At 43.7% G+C, this 14,602-nt stretch overlaps 3 protein-coding genes across 5 annotated transcripts in view; 2 read left to right on the top strand and 1 right to left on the bottom strand.

Annotated features, from left to right (window-relative positions):
* Positions 1 to 113: 113 nt before the first annotated feature.
* tc2n (tandem C2 domains, nuclear) lies at positions 114 to 5,786 on the top strand. Its single transcript, XM_088399707.1, has 11 exons — positions 114 to 339; positions 816 to 893; positions 1,346 to 1,519; positions 1,801 to 1,931; positions 2,024 to 2,093; positions 2,264 to 2,358; positions 2,667 to 2,783; positions 3,143 to 3,334; positions 4,323 to 4,437; positions 4,506 to 4,708; positions 4,780 to 5,786. The coding sequence occupies exons 2-11, from the start codon at positions 818 to 820 to the stop codon at positions 4,882 to 4,884; spliced, it is 1,278 nt and encodes a 425-aa protein (XP_088255833.1). The 5' UTR covers positions 114 to 339; positions 816 to 817; the 3' UTR covers positions 4,885 to 5,786.
* A 1,105-nt stretch (positions 5,787 to 6,891) lies between these two features.
* uggt1 (UDP-glucose glycoprotein glucosyltransferase 1) overlaps positions 6,892 to 14,602 on the top strand; it is an 80,111-nt gene continuing 72,400 nt past the window's right edge. For both annotated transcript variants that reach the window (XM_088399891.1, XM_088399892.1), the window contains exons 1-3: positions 6,892 to 7,016; positions 7,118 to 7,369; positions 8,275 to 8,406. The gene's annotated coding sequence lies outside the window, so the exon portion shown is untranslated. The remainder of the gene's footprint in view (positions 7,017 to 7,117; positions 7,370 to 8,274; positions 8,407 to 14,602) is intronic.
* Positions 8,954 to 14,602, bottom strand: part of LOC148385098 (heparan-sulfate 6-O-sulfotransferase 1-A-like) — a 32,391-nt gene continuing 26,742 nt past the window's right edge. The window contains exons 2-4 of one of the 2 annotated variants that reach the window (XM_088399895.1): positions 12,482 to 12,707; positions 12,121 to 12,369; positions 8,954 to 12,040 (exon numbers count right to left, since the gene is read on the bottom strand). In XM_088399895.1, coding sequence (XP_088256021.1) covers positions 11,729 to 12,040; positions 12,121 to 12,369; positions 12,482 to 12,707 — 787 coding nt within the window. In that variant the 3' untranslated portion in view covers positions 8,954 to 11,728. The remainder of the gene's footprint in view (positions 12,041 to 12,120; positions 12,370 to 12,481; positions 12,708 to 14,602) is intronic. The other variant, XM_088399896.1, reaches the window with a different exon arrangement.

The following is a 14,602-nucleotide window of genomic DNA, read 5'->3' on the forward strand; positions in this document are numbered from 1 at the left end:
TAATTCCTTTTTCCAATATTGCTGAAGTGTGATAACATCAACGTAGAGGAAACAGAAAGAAGCTTTGCGTAAAGACAATTATATCATTGCTGTCCCCAAAAAAAATGTGAGCAGGGTTTCAAATAACTTTTCCCGTGAACAGATTAAAAAGATGCTCGTAAGGGAAGGAGGCAGGATGGAGGAAGGTTTAGTGAGGAAGAGAAGAAGGAGGAGGAGCCTAATCGTGAGTCGGCTGGCATTTCTCGGCATTCTTGTGTTGACTCGACAGGCTTGGAGGTGCATCAGAGCCCCTCAAAAAAAAAAAAAACCTTTTCTTCAATGAACGAACACACAATCCGGGTAAGACTTGACTATTTTCTTTAACTTTTTTTGTGAATTGTATTTATACTTAATGTTTGATTAGTTTTGAACCTGCCAAAAACTTTTGCTGTGATTTGACAAACCCAATTAAATAGTTGAATCGTATCAAACTCATAAATTAAGTATCGAATCGTCTTTTATGAGAGATGTACACAAGGATTTAAATTGTTGATGTTTGTTGTTTCTTTGAGTTGAAGTCACTTGGATAGTTTAAGTTTTGGAGACTTTTTTTTCCTTTTTCAAGAAACCTGAGAAAAGCTATAACTCTCCCGAATCGTATTTGCTTAAGCCGAACCGATTCGAACAGTTGCATATTTAAAGTGTTACTTTTTATTATCATTGATTTAGGGAATGGAAATCACTTTTAGGAGGTTTGTTTTGGTGTTCAAAATGCAAATTTGGCATATTGCTCAGAAGTTTGATAGTTGTGCAAACTTTTTGTTGACTTGTTTCAGGCATGGAGTGCATCAAAAACTGCTGCAAGAGGTTCAGTAAAAAGCAAGGGAAGGAGCCAGAGCTAGAGGAGACTGAAGGTAAAGTGAAATCTAACAGAGCGGTGATTGTGAACTTCGCGATAGAGGGCGCCACTTATCATTTTTTTATGTATTACGGAATATTTTTGTGGTTGATTCTGGTTCAGGGTGCGTTAGGGAATGTGCCATCAAACAATAAGCCGTCTGCGAGTAGGCGTGGCTTGATCTATTTTTGCCTGACTTTTACTTTTGATCTCACAATTCATAGAACACAAAGAAAATGTCACAGAGGCTGATTGTGGAAGGGCACTTTGCTGCTTGCCCCTGATACAAATTATCATTTTTTTTTAAAGCACATTTATTTTGCTAGCCACATCACATTTGTCTTGTTGCTAGGCAGAAGTCATGATCCACTCAGTAGGACATTTTATATGAAGTGGGGCACGTCCTCACTTGCCCCTAATACACAAAACAAAAAAGGAAATAATTGACAACTGCTTTATCTCTCAAAGACATTCCAGTGCAGATACCCGTGACCTCCAAACGATGGGGGGTTCAAGAAGACTACCTCCTGTCCAAGATGCCCCCTGGTGGCAGGGAAGTTCCGTTCGTCCTGCCCACCTTGAAGGCATCGTACGTGCAGCCCGGAGCTTCCACTTTTCCTAACCTCGACTATGGAATGCCAGGTACGTAAAATCAAAATAGAATTAGATTAAAAAAAGATAGACAGAGAAATTAGTCAAACTGAAGATTTTTTTGTATCTATTATACCCAAAAATTGGATCTTGACAATCCAACAAAGGCCTCATGGGTCTGACTTCATTAAAATGTGCTCAGAAGTCATTGAGGCGTGGACTCAATGGTGCGAGCAGGATGTCCTGTTTAGACAAGAATTGGACATTTACTTTCTCTTCATGAGTTCGCCGGGTCGGCACGCTGACCTCCTTTGCTGCTCTTTGTGCTCAAGGTCCGGCCCGTTGCGCTTACGCTCAGAGGAAAGCTGAGCTGGTGACCCCTGTTGCATCTAAAGCAGACGCTGGTGGGCGGCTAAGTCAGTCCATGTCTGAGCTCAACAGTTCTCACAGTCCTCAAATGAAGGTTAGATTGCTCTCCCTCAAATCTCAACCATCACACACACACTTATTCATATTATGATATCACATAAATGTTTTTTTTTGTGTATCCTACAGAGTTATGATTCCATGACCAGTGTCCTCAGCACTCCGACTTTCACCACGGACTCGATTAATCGTAGCACAGGTGTTTTATTGATCTTATTGAGCCACTTTTGTCATTTTTTGGGAATCCATGTGCTTCTTTAGTTTTTTTTCCTTTGCATTTCTTGACTCTATTCTGGGGCCCAACTATGTTCCTAGGAAACTTTTATGAGCAAGTATTCCCCCCCCCCCCCCCCTCTCTTTGCCTTGCAGAATCTTTCTCACTGTTTGGTGACGACCTGGGGAGCTTGTGTGTACGACTGAGCTACCAGGAGGAGATGGAGCAGGTGTGGATCACTCTGGTCCAGGTACGGTTTCGTTCTTTGGGTCCTCACCGGGACAATGGCGTCCTTTGTGCGCCCCCTTCAATGAACCCTCTGTGTTGACACTCACAATGATACACGATGTGGCCTTACCTGAAATCTGTAAACGGAACTAGTGGAGGAGCCAGCAAAAAAATTGTTGCAGAGCAGATGAAAAGACAGAAACAGGAAGTTACAAAATGACTCCAATAAAAAGGCCTTTAGATAATAGTTCAAACACTTCCATTTCTGGTGGGGCAATGCCCCTAATGCAAAAACAGCTCAATATCTCCAGCCTGTTTTCTCCTTATCAGTGTTCACAACTCAACCTGACAGCCAATGATGCAAAAAAGCCAAAGATCCAAATCAAAGGTGTCATCACGCTTCCAAAACCGGTCAAATTCCAGACCTCCATCAAGCAATACTCTCAGGTACGGGAAATATTTTGACATTTCAGGGATGTTTTGCTAGATTTGCGGATGTTATGTCCTCGCTAGTAAAATGATTTCACTATTTTGCTTTTTCCAGTAAAGCCTTTCTTCAAGTTTTTCATTGGCTTGCAATAAGTTTTTACACAGGCAGAGATTTTTTTTTTAAATAGCACTTCTGTCACACACTTTTTTGTGACCCTCTACTGGTAAAAATATTTATTTTAGAAATTCCAGCATGCGTAGCTTTCCCCGCAAGATGTTTACTCAGCTAAACCGCGATGTGCACTCAGCTGTTGCAGCTATTGTTACGCCACTGCATGACCTTTTTCCCTCATCTTTGCTTTTTTGTGGCCACACAGGACACATCCTTCATGGAGACGTTTGTGTTTGCGCTGAGCCTCCAGAGCCTCCGCTGCAGCGCCCTACTGCTGAAGCTGCAAAAGCAAGGAGGAAAAAAGCGCACGATGGCCGAGTGCGTCCTGTCGCTCCGATCGCTCGGCCCGCAGGAGACCGAGCATTGTCTGCCTCTAAAACTCCCGTGCAAGTCGCCTGTGAGTATAGACAGAGCAAAAATAGGGAAAAATCACAATCAGGGGAAATGCACAGGGTGAAACCGAATTGAATCCAGATTTGTACCCTATTTGATTTTGCCGCAGTGTAAACACAAACCTCTTTAAATGACATTTCAATGTGAGTAGGTATTTTGGTTATTTCATCAATCAAGTTGAATCCAGATCGAATCTAGATTGCTAAAACGCAAACCGGCGAATCCCATTTTACATTGCTAAATAAGATTCTTATTGTCTACAACAATCTATTGTATGTGCCAGGTTACAGGCAGACTATTACGGCCGAATGTTTGCACAGCGTGTTACTTAATCATCACCGATGATGGCTCGTTCTCGTAAACCAGTTTCATCCTGGGCTGTGGTAAAATGCCGTCCGACTCGCTGTGCAGCTGTTGCAGCTAAACACTTCTTCCTGGTTCTTTAATCATAAGAAGGAACATTCCGGATTTACTGGTTGTTAATAATTGTGCGACGTCACCATCCCGTATTCCGACGAGAAGGTTTGTTGTTATTCCAACTTCAAACACCACAGGAGCACTTGAGTATTTTTTTTTGGGGTTGCTACCATAAATGGGTCAATTTATGGCGAGTGGAGGTAAAACGTGAGTTGCTTGTGCACTCTGACAATCATCTACTCGGACAAAGAGTTTTTTTTTCTCCTCCCCATCTGGCCCCATTCTTCAACACACCCACAAAAGGTCCAATTTCTTGCAATCACTGCAGTTATCTACTTGGGATGGCTCGGACAATGCAAGAGGACTGCTTCTTACAAAAGTGACCCAGAAAGCCAAAACAAGAGTAGAAGACCTCCACCAAGGCTTCAAATCGCCTATGCACCACAAATGATCAAAACTGTCTCCTGTCCTGTTTACATTATGACCAGTCTGGATCAGATCTGGTTTGAAGTTGGTTTTAATCCAAGATTTATATATGTTTAAGTCAAGTCAAGATTGTAGTCATTGTTTTCCAGGGACGAGGATGCGAGCTGCATCTGGCAACCTGCTTCCAGCCCGTATGCAGACGAATGCAAGTCCGAGTCCTCGCCGCCCAAAACCTGCCTACCAGCTCCTCTCCCCTCTTACCGGGTAACTTGCAGGATTATTTTCATATTCCACGAAAATCACCGATATGATGATGATAATTTCTTCCACAGCGTACACAGTGACTTTGGAGATGTATGGGGCTGCCGGGCCTCTGACCAAGAAGAAGACACGAGTGCTCAAGGCCACTAGGGGGCAGTGTCAGTGGGACGACACCTTTTACTTGGACCTGGATGCCCTGGACGCTGCTGCATGCACGCTGTCAGTCAAACTCTTCAGCTGCTGCTCGATCAAGAGAAAGAATTGTATCGGACAGGTCAGTCATACACTTATTGACCGGTTTGTGTTTTTCAATCGAAAACACTTGAGTCGTTGCCGATTGCGCAGGTCCATCTGGGACTGGACAGCCCGACTCAGGAAGCGGCGGAGCATTGGAAGGACACCGTGGAGCATCCTGAGAAAGTGGTGGAGGCGTGGCATACAGTGACCTGAAATTTCCTCTTTGCACATGCGGAATGTGACACAGGAACAGCGCCACAGCACACATTTTGTCAACTTGACTGACAGCTGGAACACTCAAAACCTGCTTACATTCCTCACATTGACGGAATGTTCCCTGACGGAGACTGAGTTGTGGTACGCTTACTAATTCACGTTATTCCGAGTTTGAATACCTTAACACATACTAAGAGGTTCACTTTTATAACGAATCAGATGAAGATATTGATTAGTTTAACAATTTAATATGTTAGAGTTACTTGTTGCTGTAAGTCACTTACTCTGAGGTCTCGCACACTGATTTTGAAACATTTCATTCCATTGTCGCTTGAATATCGTGTGTAAGTTGCGTTGTTACTTAACGTTTACATTCATGTTTGAGTAGAACTTTAGCGGACGTAAGCACTTCTATTATTTATAGTGTATTTATTTGTTTTAGTTGAGTGCAATTAATCGTAGTCGTCATATGTTTACTTATCAATGTACGTACGAGAGGATACCGGCACACCCTTGTCGGGATATTGACGGGAAGCGTTAGTCAGGCGTTGAAGGCCATAAAGGGAACAGGACGCTTTGTTGTAAAATAGCTCACCAATGGCAAATTGAGAAATCTACAGGTGAAAGAAAATTTTTTGTCAGTCCCTGCTGGCCCACTTTTTTTGTTGGATTCTGTAAACCCGCCAATTTCAACAACATTTGAGGTTGTGGAAAATGGCTACCAATCATTGCACAAGAGCGCTGTTTTGCACCAGTTACAACAGGACCACTTCTGTTCCACTCTTGCTTGAACTCATTCACTTTTTTTTTTTTTTTTAAATCATGATTTGGATTCTGAACCAGAACTTGTATATCTTGACTAGGATTAGTTTGTTTAGTAAAGGGAAAAAAGTGAAAAACACCAGCGTCCTATATTAGTGTGTGTAAAAAGTCTCTTTCATTGATAATCTGGTGTTAGAGCACCCTCTTGTGGTCAAAAGCTGAAGGTCTCCATGACAGATAAAAGTGGATGCTTTTTCTGATTAATTCATATTTCCCAAACACAATATTAATGAGAATACCATGTTTAGGCTTGTAGGGACACGTACGACACATTAGTGTAAAGAAAACTTCTGACTTGCATTTTAAAAGTAGGGTGAGGGATGGAAATGAAGGGGGGGGGGGGGGGTCATTCAGTTGGGGTTGTGCACTGAAAGGATGATGACAGTGATCGAGGGAGAGAAGTGAGCACAGTGGCAGCTCATCCATCATAGATGTTAGTGTCATTATTCAATTACCGGCCATCCTTAACATCATACACAACGTGTGTGTGTGTGTGTGTGCTTTTAGAGACAGGACCCTCAAAAATCCCACTTATGTCCACACTATGACACCCTCATGCTTCTGACCTCAATTGTAAATATTATGGAGATATCGGGTGGTTTTAAAAAATGATACACTTTCAGAAAGGAGTTGTACTCGTGACAACGTTCCAGCTCATCTGTCCTGCTCTTGTCTGACTTCACCTTTGCAGAGCGGAGCGTGACATTTGTCTCTCATTTTTCCCAGTGTGTCTGCTTCTCTTTCTCCTTTGTGAGGTTGTTAGAACAAGCGTTCATTAATAACCTACACTCTTTTTGCAGGTGGAGCGTGACTCCCTTTGCTTGTGCGGGCAATGGGAACGCATAAAGGGTGTGGGTGTGATAGCCAAAGGCAAAGCTTCTCATCAGGGTCAAACTCAAGGACGTGTGCCATTTGAAGTAGAGGTCCCCAACCACCGGCCCGCGGACCGGTACTGGTCCGTGTGTCACTTGGTACGGGCCGCCAAGCCGCACAGAAAAAAAATATATATATATATATAATTTTTTTTTTTTAAACGACGATCAATTAATTCAGGTCAAGACGAGACAGAAAAATGAGTAAGAATTTATTTTGAAAATATAAAACATTTGTCGATTCTCTCCTAATTACATCCGTCGGTGCATGTGTGTCTGATGACGCTCGTCCCGGTCACGTGACGTCACCCCTGTCGAGCCCGCGAAACTAGCAAAAATGAAGAAGAAACGGGGACGTTTGGAAAGCTTCGTCGGAAAGGGAAAAAAGTCCTATAAAGAGACGGAAGAAGAAGAGGCTACGATTTCTAAGTAAAGGTAAGCTGCGTTTAAAAGAAAATTTCTGGAGTTTTACTTAAAATACGGATTATCACCACAGGTGACACGCCAAGCTCATTCTGTATAATATGTGGCGACAGGCTAGCTAACGAGGCAATGAAGCCTTCAAAACTGCTTCGGCAAATGGAGACCAAGTATTAAAAGATAAACCTTTGGAATTTTTCGAAAGAAAATAAAAACGTGAACAAGAAGGACAGAAGAAATTACCGAAGGGCACCATAACCACATCAACAAATGGGAGTGCACTGAGAGCATCATGGCTAACCGTGTTGCTAAGGCGAAGAAATCTTTGAGATTTCTGAGATTCAAGCTTCCACTAATTCAACGTAAAGGTGAGTTTTATTTTTATGTAGTTTATATTTGTTATATTTGTTATAAAGGCCGGTCCGCTAAAATATTTCTGACCGTGGTGCAAAAAAAGTTGGGGACCACTGATTTCAAGTAATTAACACATATGGTGGAAAGTCAGTCCTGTTTCATCTCATTTTAAGATTTTGAAAGAAAAAGATTAAATGAATCAACAAACTATTGTCTTGCTCCACTAAAACTAAAGCAAAAAGCAGAGTGAAAAAGAGAATAAGTCAGACGTCAAAAGAGGCCTAATTGGGTCGGGTTGCTTTTCCCAATTTTCCGTTTTCTCTCGCTCCCGCCTTATGCAAGATTTAACAAGCTGCCATTGAACATTTGTGGGAGAAATGGGGCGGAAGAAACACCACCAGCCATCTCACACACACAAGTGTCGTGAATGCGATATCAGCAGCAAATCAGTCCAAGTACGCCACACGGGAAGCGGAACACTCCTTATGAATATTACACAAAACTCTGTATATGTGTGTTAAAAGCTTTTTTCCATCTGCATGATATCATCTGTGCGCTTGCTCCACAAATGTCAAAATCTGCCACATGTATATTCTAATCACACATGACTACTGATGTGAAGTGATGCAATGAAAATGCCTGTGCGTCATCCGTTGCACATAAATTATCACCTACGTGCATAAAAAAAATGAGATGTTCCTTCATGCAAATCAAGCTATATTGTATAGTTGGAAGTAAATCAAGTGCAGCAGGAAACAAATGAGTTCCTGATGACAAATAAATAATTCTCTGAAATTTCTACTGAAAACATGTAAGTCAGCTTTAACCACAAATTTCGTTATCTTACTAGCCGTCTAGTTTAGCTGACACCTGATTCCGATCTGATTAGCATTGATCAATAAACCTCTTTCCGTCCTAGGTCATCAAAAGATGAGGAGCAAAAACACAAAGTGGACAAAGGACCAAATTATTCTTAATTCCAAGAAGAAATGGAAAACACAAATTGGTTTTGGAGGACTTCATCACGTTTGTGGTGCTCTTTTCATATCTGGTAAGTTATTCTTCCCTTTTGTTTGAACTTCTAGTCACTGGTAGCTAACTCATGCAGTTATAATGAGCTTGTGTGCACAGATTATTTCCAAAAGTCTAATTCCAAATAACTTCCTCCGCAGTTTTCATTAAATTTTATATTAAGGGAGAGAAAAGACAAGAAAAAACAACCTCATTTTGACATTTTCCAATTTAAAAGTCATCCTGGCGACAGGACATATTTGGGTAGTTATTAATCATACAAGTGACAACTCCTCGAGCCAATAGCGTCGCACATTCCCCAAACATCTGTTCATAAGTCAAGGATATTTACTTATAAAACGCTCTGGTTCACACTCATTGTTAAGTCTAAGCAGCTTTTTAGAACACTGATGAGCATTTTCCAAAGTAAAATGGAAGGAAACAACCAATGATGTTTTTTAAAGCTCAAACTAGCACCAAAAATCTGCATTTGTTATTTGTATTGGCTTTAGATGGACAGTGATTTGAAAGTAAAAAAAAAAAAAATGTATGAAACTCCAGAAAATTGCAAGTAAGACACAATCAAGTCTGTAAAAATGAAATCTTTTAATCGGTGGCTTGATGATTGATTCATGGTTGCAATCAGAGGAACCAGAGCCAGAATGAAGATGAAGACAGGAAGAGCCTGAGACAAACTGCCAATTTTAACAAAGTCTCAATCACTCGCTTTGAAATCATTTCCACATAAAAAAACAAACAAACAGGTTAACAACACTTATGTTTGCTTTGCTGTCACCATGGAAACGTGTTAAGACATCATTCTGGAATCATTTGAGTGAGATTAATTTTGCAAGTAGATTTTGGCATCAGATTAAACAATTATACAGTGGCGATACAAATGACCATTGTATATTTTGTACAGTAAAAAAAAAATCTTTCGTGGGACATAAAAATGAAAACATAACAAAAACAATATTAATTTTCTTTTCATGTTCATTCAGTGTGACGACGGCTCGTCAATCATACATTCACGTCTCCCTTTTGCCCTCTTATTGGTCGTCACGCCTCAACACTTGATGCCGGGGTTGGATTTTGACAGCTTCTATTGGATGTAATAGGAATCTTCTCATTAGGGTTAGTCAGAAATATATAAATGATGGATTGAATTTGCAACATTTTGTTATAATGTCACTTCTGGTTAAAATCAACATGCCATCATTTTCAGACCCAGAATGTAATCATTTACTTTCATTTCACTTTATCCAGTGATTTTTCTTTCCCATAACCCAAAATAATTAATAATAGAAAACTTACTCTAAATTGTTGAGGCTCTATCTTTTGTATTAGGGGAAAAAACGTAATAAAATAATAATCAATATCTAAATAATGCCATCAAAATCCAACCCTGTCATTTTCTCCGAGTGAACGCATGCAAACTGGGGGGGGGGCAGATTTACTAAATCTAAATAATGATATAAATAAGTATTATAGCAGTACAATCACCTGACGGGACGTGTGAGCGGAGGATTGGTCGCTATGGCAGCGAGGTTGACCACCGATTAAACAACAAAAATGTTATTATTAGTCATGAAAGTCGTCGCTCATTCAATCAAGCACACCGTTTACAAAGGCATACACAGCAGAAGGCGTAATGTACATATTATTTACACGCACATACAACACACACGCACACACACCGCATCCACACCAGGAGGAGTCAAGAAAAATGACTTTAGAATGTTAACTGGCAATTGTAATGTCGCAACAAAGGGTGGGAAGCTAGCGCAGTGATTCCCAACAATTGCCAAGGGAAAATAATATACAATTTACTACCAATAATGTAGCGTTTATCTATTCATGCCAGTGATTTCGTTTTTCAGTTTTGTGTTTTTGGGCCGGGGGTACCAATTTGCTATTTCCTGAAAAGCTGCTCATTTGTGCTCTTTCTATAAGGCTCACAAGATGGCGCCAGAGCGCAGGCGAACAGACATCTTTTATAGATTGTGCCATAATGGACGTTGTATAAATCACCAACTATGAGTAGTGTATTACAAATACGCAGGAGAACACAAAATAGTTTTTATAGGAATGTTTGGTGGTGTCGACTTTGTGGCTTGGCTCAATAAAGGTTGGGAATGACTGAGCTAGATGAGGAGCGGCTTCCTTTCTTTTGGCAGACATCAGATCGGGAGCTCATGCTCTTGGCGAGCGTCCGCAAAAGGCCCACGCACCGCAGGTTCCCTGCAACATGGAGGCACTGCAGCCCCTAAAAACTGTCAAAGAGCTAATGAACCACCTTTTGGCCTGTAGAGGAAAACGTAGAAGAAAACAGAAAAATGCCAGGCGCTAAATTAAAGGCTCCGGCCGCCACGGTGACCGCTTCTTCCCTCCTCGTGTCTGCAGTTTAAGGCCTTTGCTGTGACTTTGACAGCTTGCCCCCGACCGGCGTGAGCCATGCTAATTGGCTGTCAGGAGTTTGCAGGTGAAAGCACACGGAGAGAAAGCGAGAGAGAGAGCGCTCCCTCAACGTTGACGCGAGGCAAGGCTACGCTCCGCTGGACACGGCAGCTCGGACGCTAACTAAAACAAAACAAACCCCACCTCCAAAACAGAAGCGACGTGTGGAAAGCCCTCTGAGCATTTATTCCATATCCAGTAGAACAATTCGGCCCTCTAGTAGAACAACCGTGTCTTAGTAAGTAAGCTTTCTGGTACTTTTTTTTGGACACAAGTAGTACACCGGCGCACTAGAAGAATAACCAATGCTCCACTTTTAAACCCATTAGTACATTATGACCTGACACGGTCTTTCTACTAGTTGGCTGGATTGTCAAGGATAGCGAAGATCTGCTCCAATGGCTTTCCGAAAAGCCTTTAGCTTAGATTTTGGACCGGCATTCTATCGAAAAAAAAATACAAATAAAAATCAGGCAGCCATGTTGGTCTCAGTGTTATTACAATTCTGCTTTTGAAAAAGCATAAACCCACGCAGGGGGGAAAAAAGGGAGGGGGGGCACACGATGAGCTAAAATGGTCTTAAGGGTGATGAGCCTTGTGGCTTGAGAGCATTGTCCAGGAATTAGACGGATCCTTCGCCATCCGTTCCAATGAATTCACACGTTTGAGGAAGAGAAAGTTGCATGTCAGCGCGTTCAAAAATACCCCTCGATTGCCTATGATGGCAGGAGATGCGGAGGAACTCGACGAGGGGGGGGTTTTACCAGGCGAGTGCTAATAATTGGGCAAACCCCAGCCAGCCAGTCTCTGGTCGCCATAGCAACGGCGCAACCCGACTCTGCCTTTACATTTTTTTTTAAATGGTCACTTGAAATGAGCAGTCTGAGGAGCGGCGCTTAAGTTTGCTACCAGCGGTTGATGATCTGGCTCATGTAGTCCTCGGTGGGGAGCCGGTTGCCCCCGGCCGCCTCCTCCGTCCGGCCGCCCTCTTCCTCGTCAACGACGTCGTCCCGCTCCTCTCCTCGATTGGGGGGTCGGCGGCGGGCCGAGGGCCACAGACTGAGGCCCAGGCCGAGCCCTTGGTGGCTCATGTGATTCTTGATGCGCTGGAGCCGGCGCTCCTGCTGCCGCGTGTACTGGTAGCGCTGCTGGAACAGGTCCCGGGCGTAGTCGTACAGCTCCATGTCCAGTTCGTTCAGCTCCTCGATGCGTTGCACCTGCGGTAGCGAGATGATGGGAAATTTTGAGTAGATACGGAGAGCCCGATTTGTGATATTGAAATTCTGAAAGTACAAACCGTAGCGTTGTCCAGGTCCACCCCGGCGGCGCGAGTGCTGTTGTACTGCATGAAGGGTCGGATGAAGCGGAGTCTGAAGGTGCGCTCGAACAGGAACTGCGTTTTCCTCTGGTACTCCGTCAGCCCGAAGAAGGCCATGTCTCGCAGGTTCTTCTTGGCCGACTCCAGGAGGAGCTGCGCCCGCTTCTTCTCGGGCACGGTGGACATGTTGTAGCAACCCACCAGACTCAGATCGGCCAACATGCGCACCTGCCAAACGGCAAGTCATTTCAAATGAATACGGGTCAAACCCTCTCAACTTGTTCACTCCCATTGACAGATATTGACGTCAATCTATATCGGGGCGTCGTGTTAAGTTCACCTGTCTGTTGTTGGCCAGGTTGTAGGGACAGTCCATGAACTGCTGCAGGGTGCAGCCCGACCAGTCGGCGCCCTCGTAGCAGGAGGGCAGCTCCTCGGGCGTGGGCGTGCGTCCGTCGCACATGTGCAGCGAGGTCTTCCACGTGGCCCCCCGCTGCACGTGACGCCACTCGCTGAGGTAGCGCGACACCGGGTCCCTCAGCAGCGTGATGTAATAGAACTTCCTGCTGGAGGGAAGGCGGGCGACACGGGGGAGAGGGCGAGAGGGAGAGGTGAGCAAATTGGACTGAAAATTGGGCGTGACAAAAAGGTTAATCAATAAGCTAACGGGCGCGTTTAAGAGAGAGTCAAAACAAGGGGACGCTATTTAAATTAATGACTTTGCCCGCACGGAGCGGCCCAGCTGCAATGGGGAGGGGGGGGAGCAAGTGGCGATATGATAATAAGATTGCGTGCAATTCTGCTTTTGGCCAAGTTGTGGCGGCGTTTGCTGCACATCAAGTTGCTTCAACGTGATTTAAAAAAAGAAAAAAAGAAAGAGAGGCTGGATGATGATGATGCTTTTAACAAATGTGAGCAGCAGACAGGAAAACAACATTGGAGAGGCGGCTGCTCCGTCTTAAGGTCACGAAGCCAAGAAAGAAAAAAAAGAGAGACAAAAGAAATGAAAAATGCTGCCGCAATCATATTTCACTGCATTTTTGGTGGTAAAAGCATTTGGACTGCCCCACAGAGAGATGACTCATGCTGCATCCCACTTTTTTTTCAGCGTGTGTGGTTTTGTTTGTGTCCATTCGTTTTTTTGTTAGATTTTGTTGTTGTTGATTAATGCACGTCACACGCCCCAGGAAGAGACCCTCCCACCACAGCAGATACCTTTCCATGCCTTCAAACTTCACCTAATTACTGCAGTCTCATCAATCAGCACGTCCTCATTAGTGTGTGTGTGTATGGATTCATCTTTGAACACACACTCTTTCCGTTTGCATGCATCCATCAGTACAGCTTTGATTTTTTTAGAATCAGGAAGAGCCGTCATCGACTAGACACCAAAGCTAAAAAAAACTTCATCGGGGAGATCCCAGACAACAAAATAGGTGCAAAAAAAAAAAGTTAGCACAGAGTGAACCCTAAATCCAGTGATGAAGAACCAAACGCACTCGAGTGGTAGTGACTCAACAAGAGCAAGATCAAAACTCCAAATGCCATCAATCTTGTCCTCCTCTCTAATGAAGGAGGGGGGGGGGGGAGGCACGATCAAAACGGGAGCTGGGCGCATTGGCGAGATTCCTGTGATGACATTATCACCATTCCTGACGCTCCCCAGAGTGCACCTCGTGCACGTGCGCGTGCGTGACTCCGCCCATTAATTCAGCGATGACATTTCCCTTCCCATTCTCTGCCTGCAGAACCCGGCACGATTTGGCAAAGGAGTAGAGGAAGGTTAGCAGGGGAGTTGGGGTGGGGGGGTAAATTGGGGGGGCCGGATGCGAATTTCAATTAGTTTTTTTCTAATAGTGTGAAAGCAGCGAGGGCCCAGAGCCCAAGTGATTTGTCAAAGTTATGGCTGCGGCTATAATGAAGGCAGGAGCGTATTAGCAGGCACAAATAAATAAAACACACACACACACGATTGGTTTCACTCACTCACTCACTCACTCACTCACTCACTCACTCACTCACTCACTCACTCACTCACTCACTCACTAGTCGGCTCGGGCCTGCAGGTGACGAGGGTTATTACGCACAATAAAAACATTAGCTGGTCTCAATATGACATTTGACTCGTCGTCACGGTCGGGGTGAGTCATTGAGCAGCTGCTTAATGCTCTTATGTAATACACACTCACGAGACGTAACATTAGATCCACTATTTGCGAGATGCCGTATGGAAAATCCGGCCTCGGAAAAGATGGCCCGAGAGAATATTTCCGGATCTCGTGAGCCGGGTTTGACCCCCCCCCCCCCCCCTCGCTCTCTCTCTTTCATAGACATAAGTTCCAAACATCTGTCACAACAATAAGAGAATTCATACAACTATACGAGTTGTTGCTCATTCATGTGACTTTTTTTTTTCTGGCATAAATGTGCGCATGCATGTGCGAGGTGTGAAGCAAATCAG

The sequence above is a fragment of the Syngnathus floridae genome, chromosome 16 (assembly GCF_059516105.1).
Source record: "Syngnathus floridae isolate MCC-2025c chromosome 16, RoL_Sflo_1.0, whole genome shotgun sequence".
NCBI lineage: Eukaryota > Metazoa > Chordata > Actinopteri > Syngnathiformes > Syngnathidae > Syngnathus > Syngnathus floridae.

Excerpts from the sequence above, each read along its gene's own strand:
- tc2n (XM_088399707.1), top strand. The coding sequence starts at position 818 with ATGGAGTGCATCAAAAACTGCTGCAAGAGGTTCAGTAAAAAGCAAGGG. Across the intron at positions 894-1,345 it reads AGAGCTAGAGGAGACTGAAG|ACATTCCAGTGCAGATACCC; the intron begins GTAAAGTGAAAT and ends TATCTCTCAAAG. Across the intron at positions 2,094-2,263 it reads CTCGATTAATCGTAGCACAG|AATCTTTCTCACTGTTTGGT; the intron begins GTGTTTTATTGA and ends TTTGCCTTGCAG.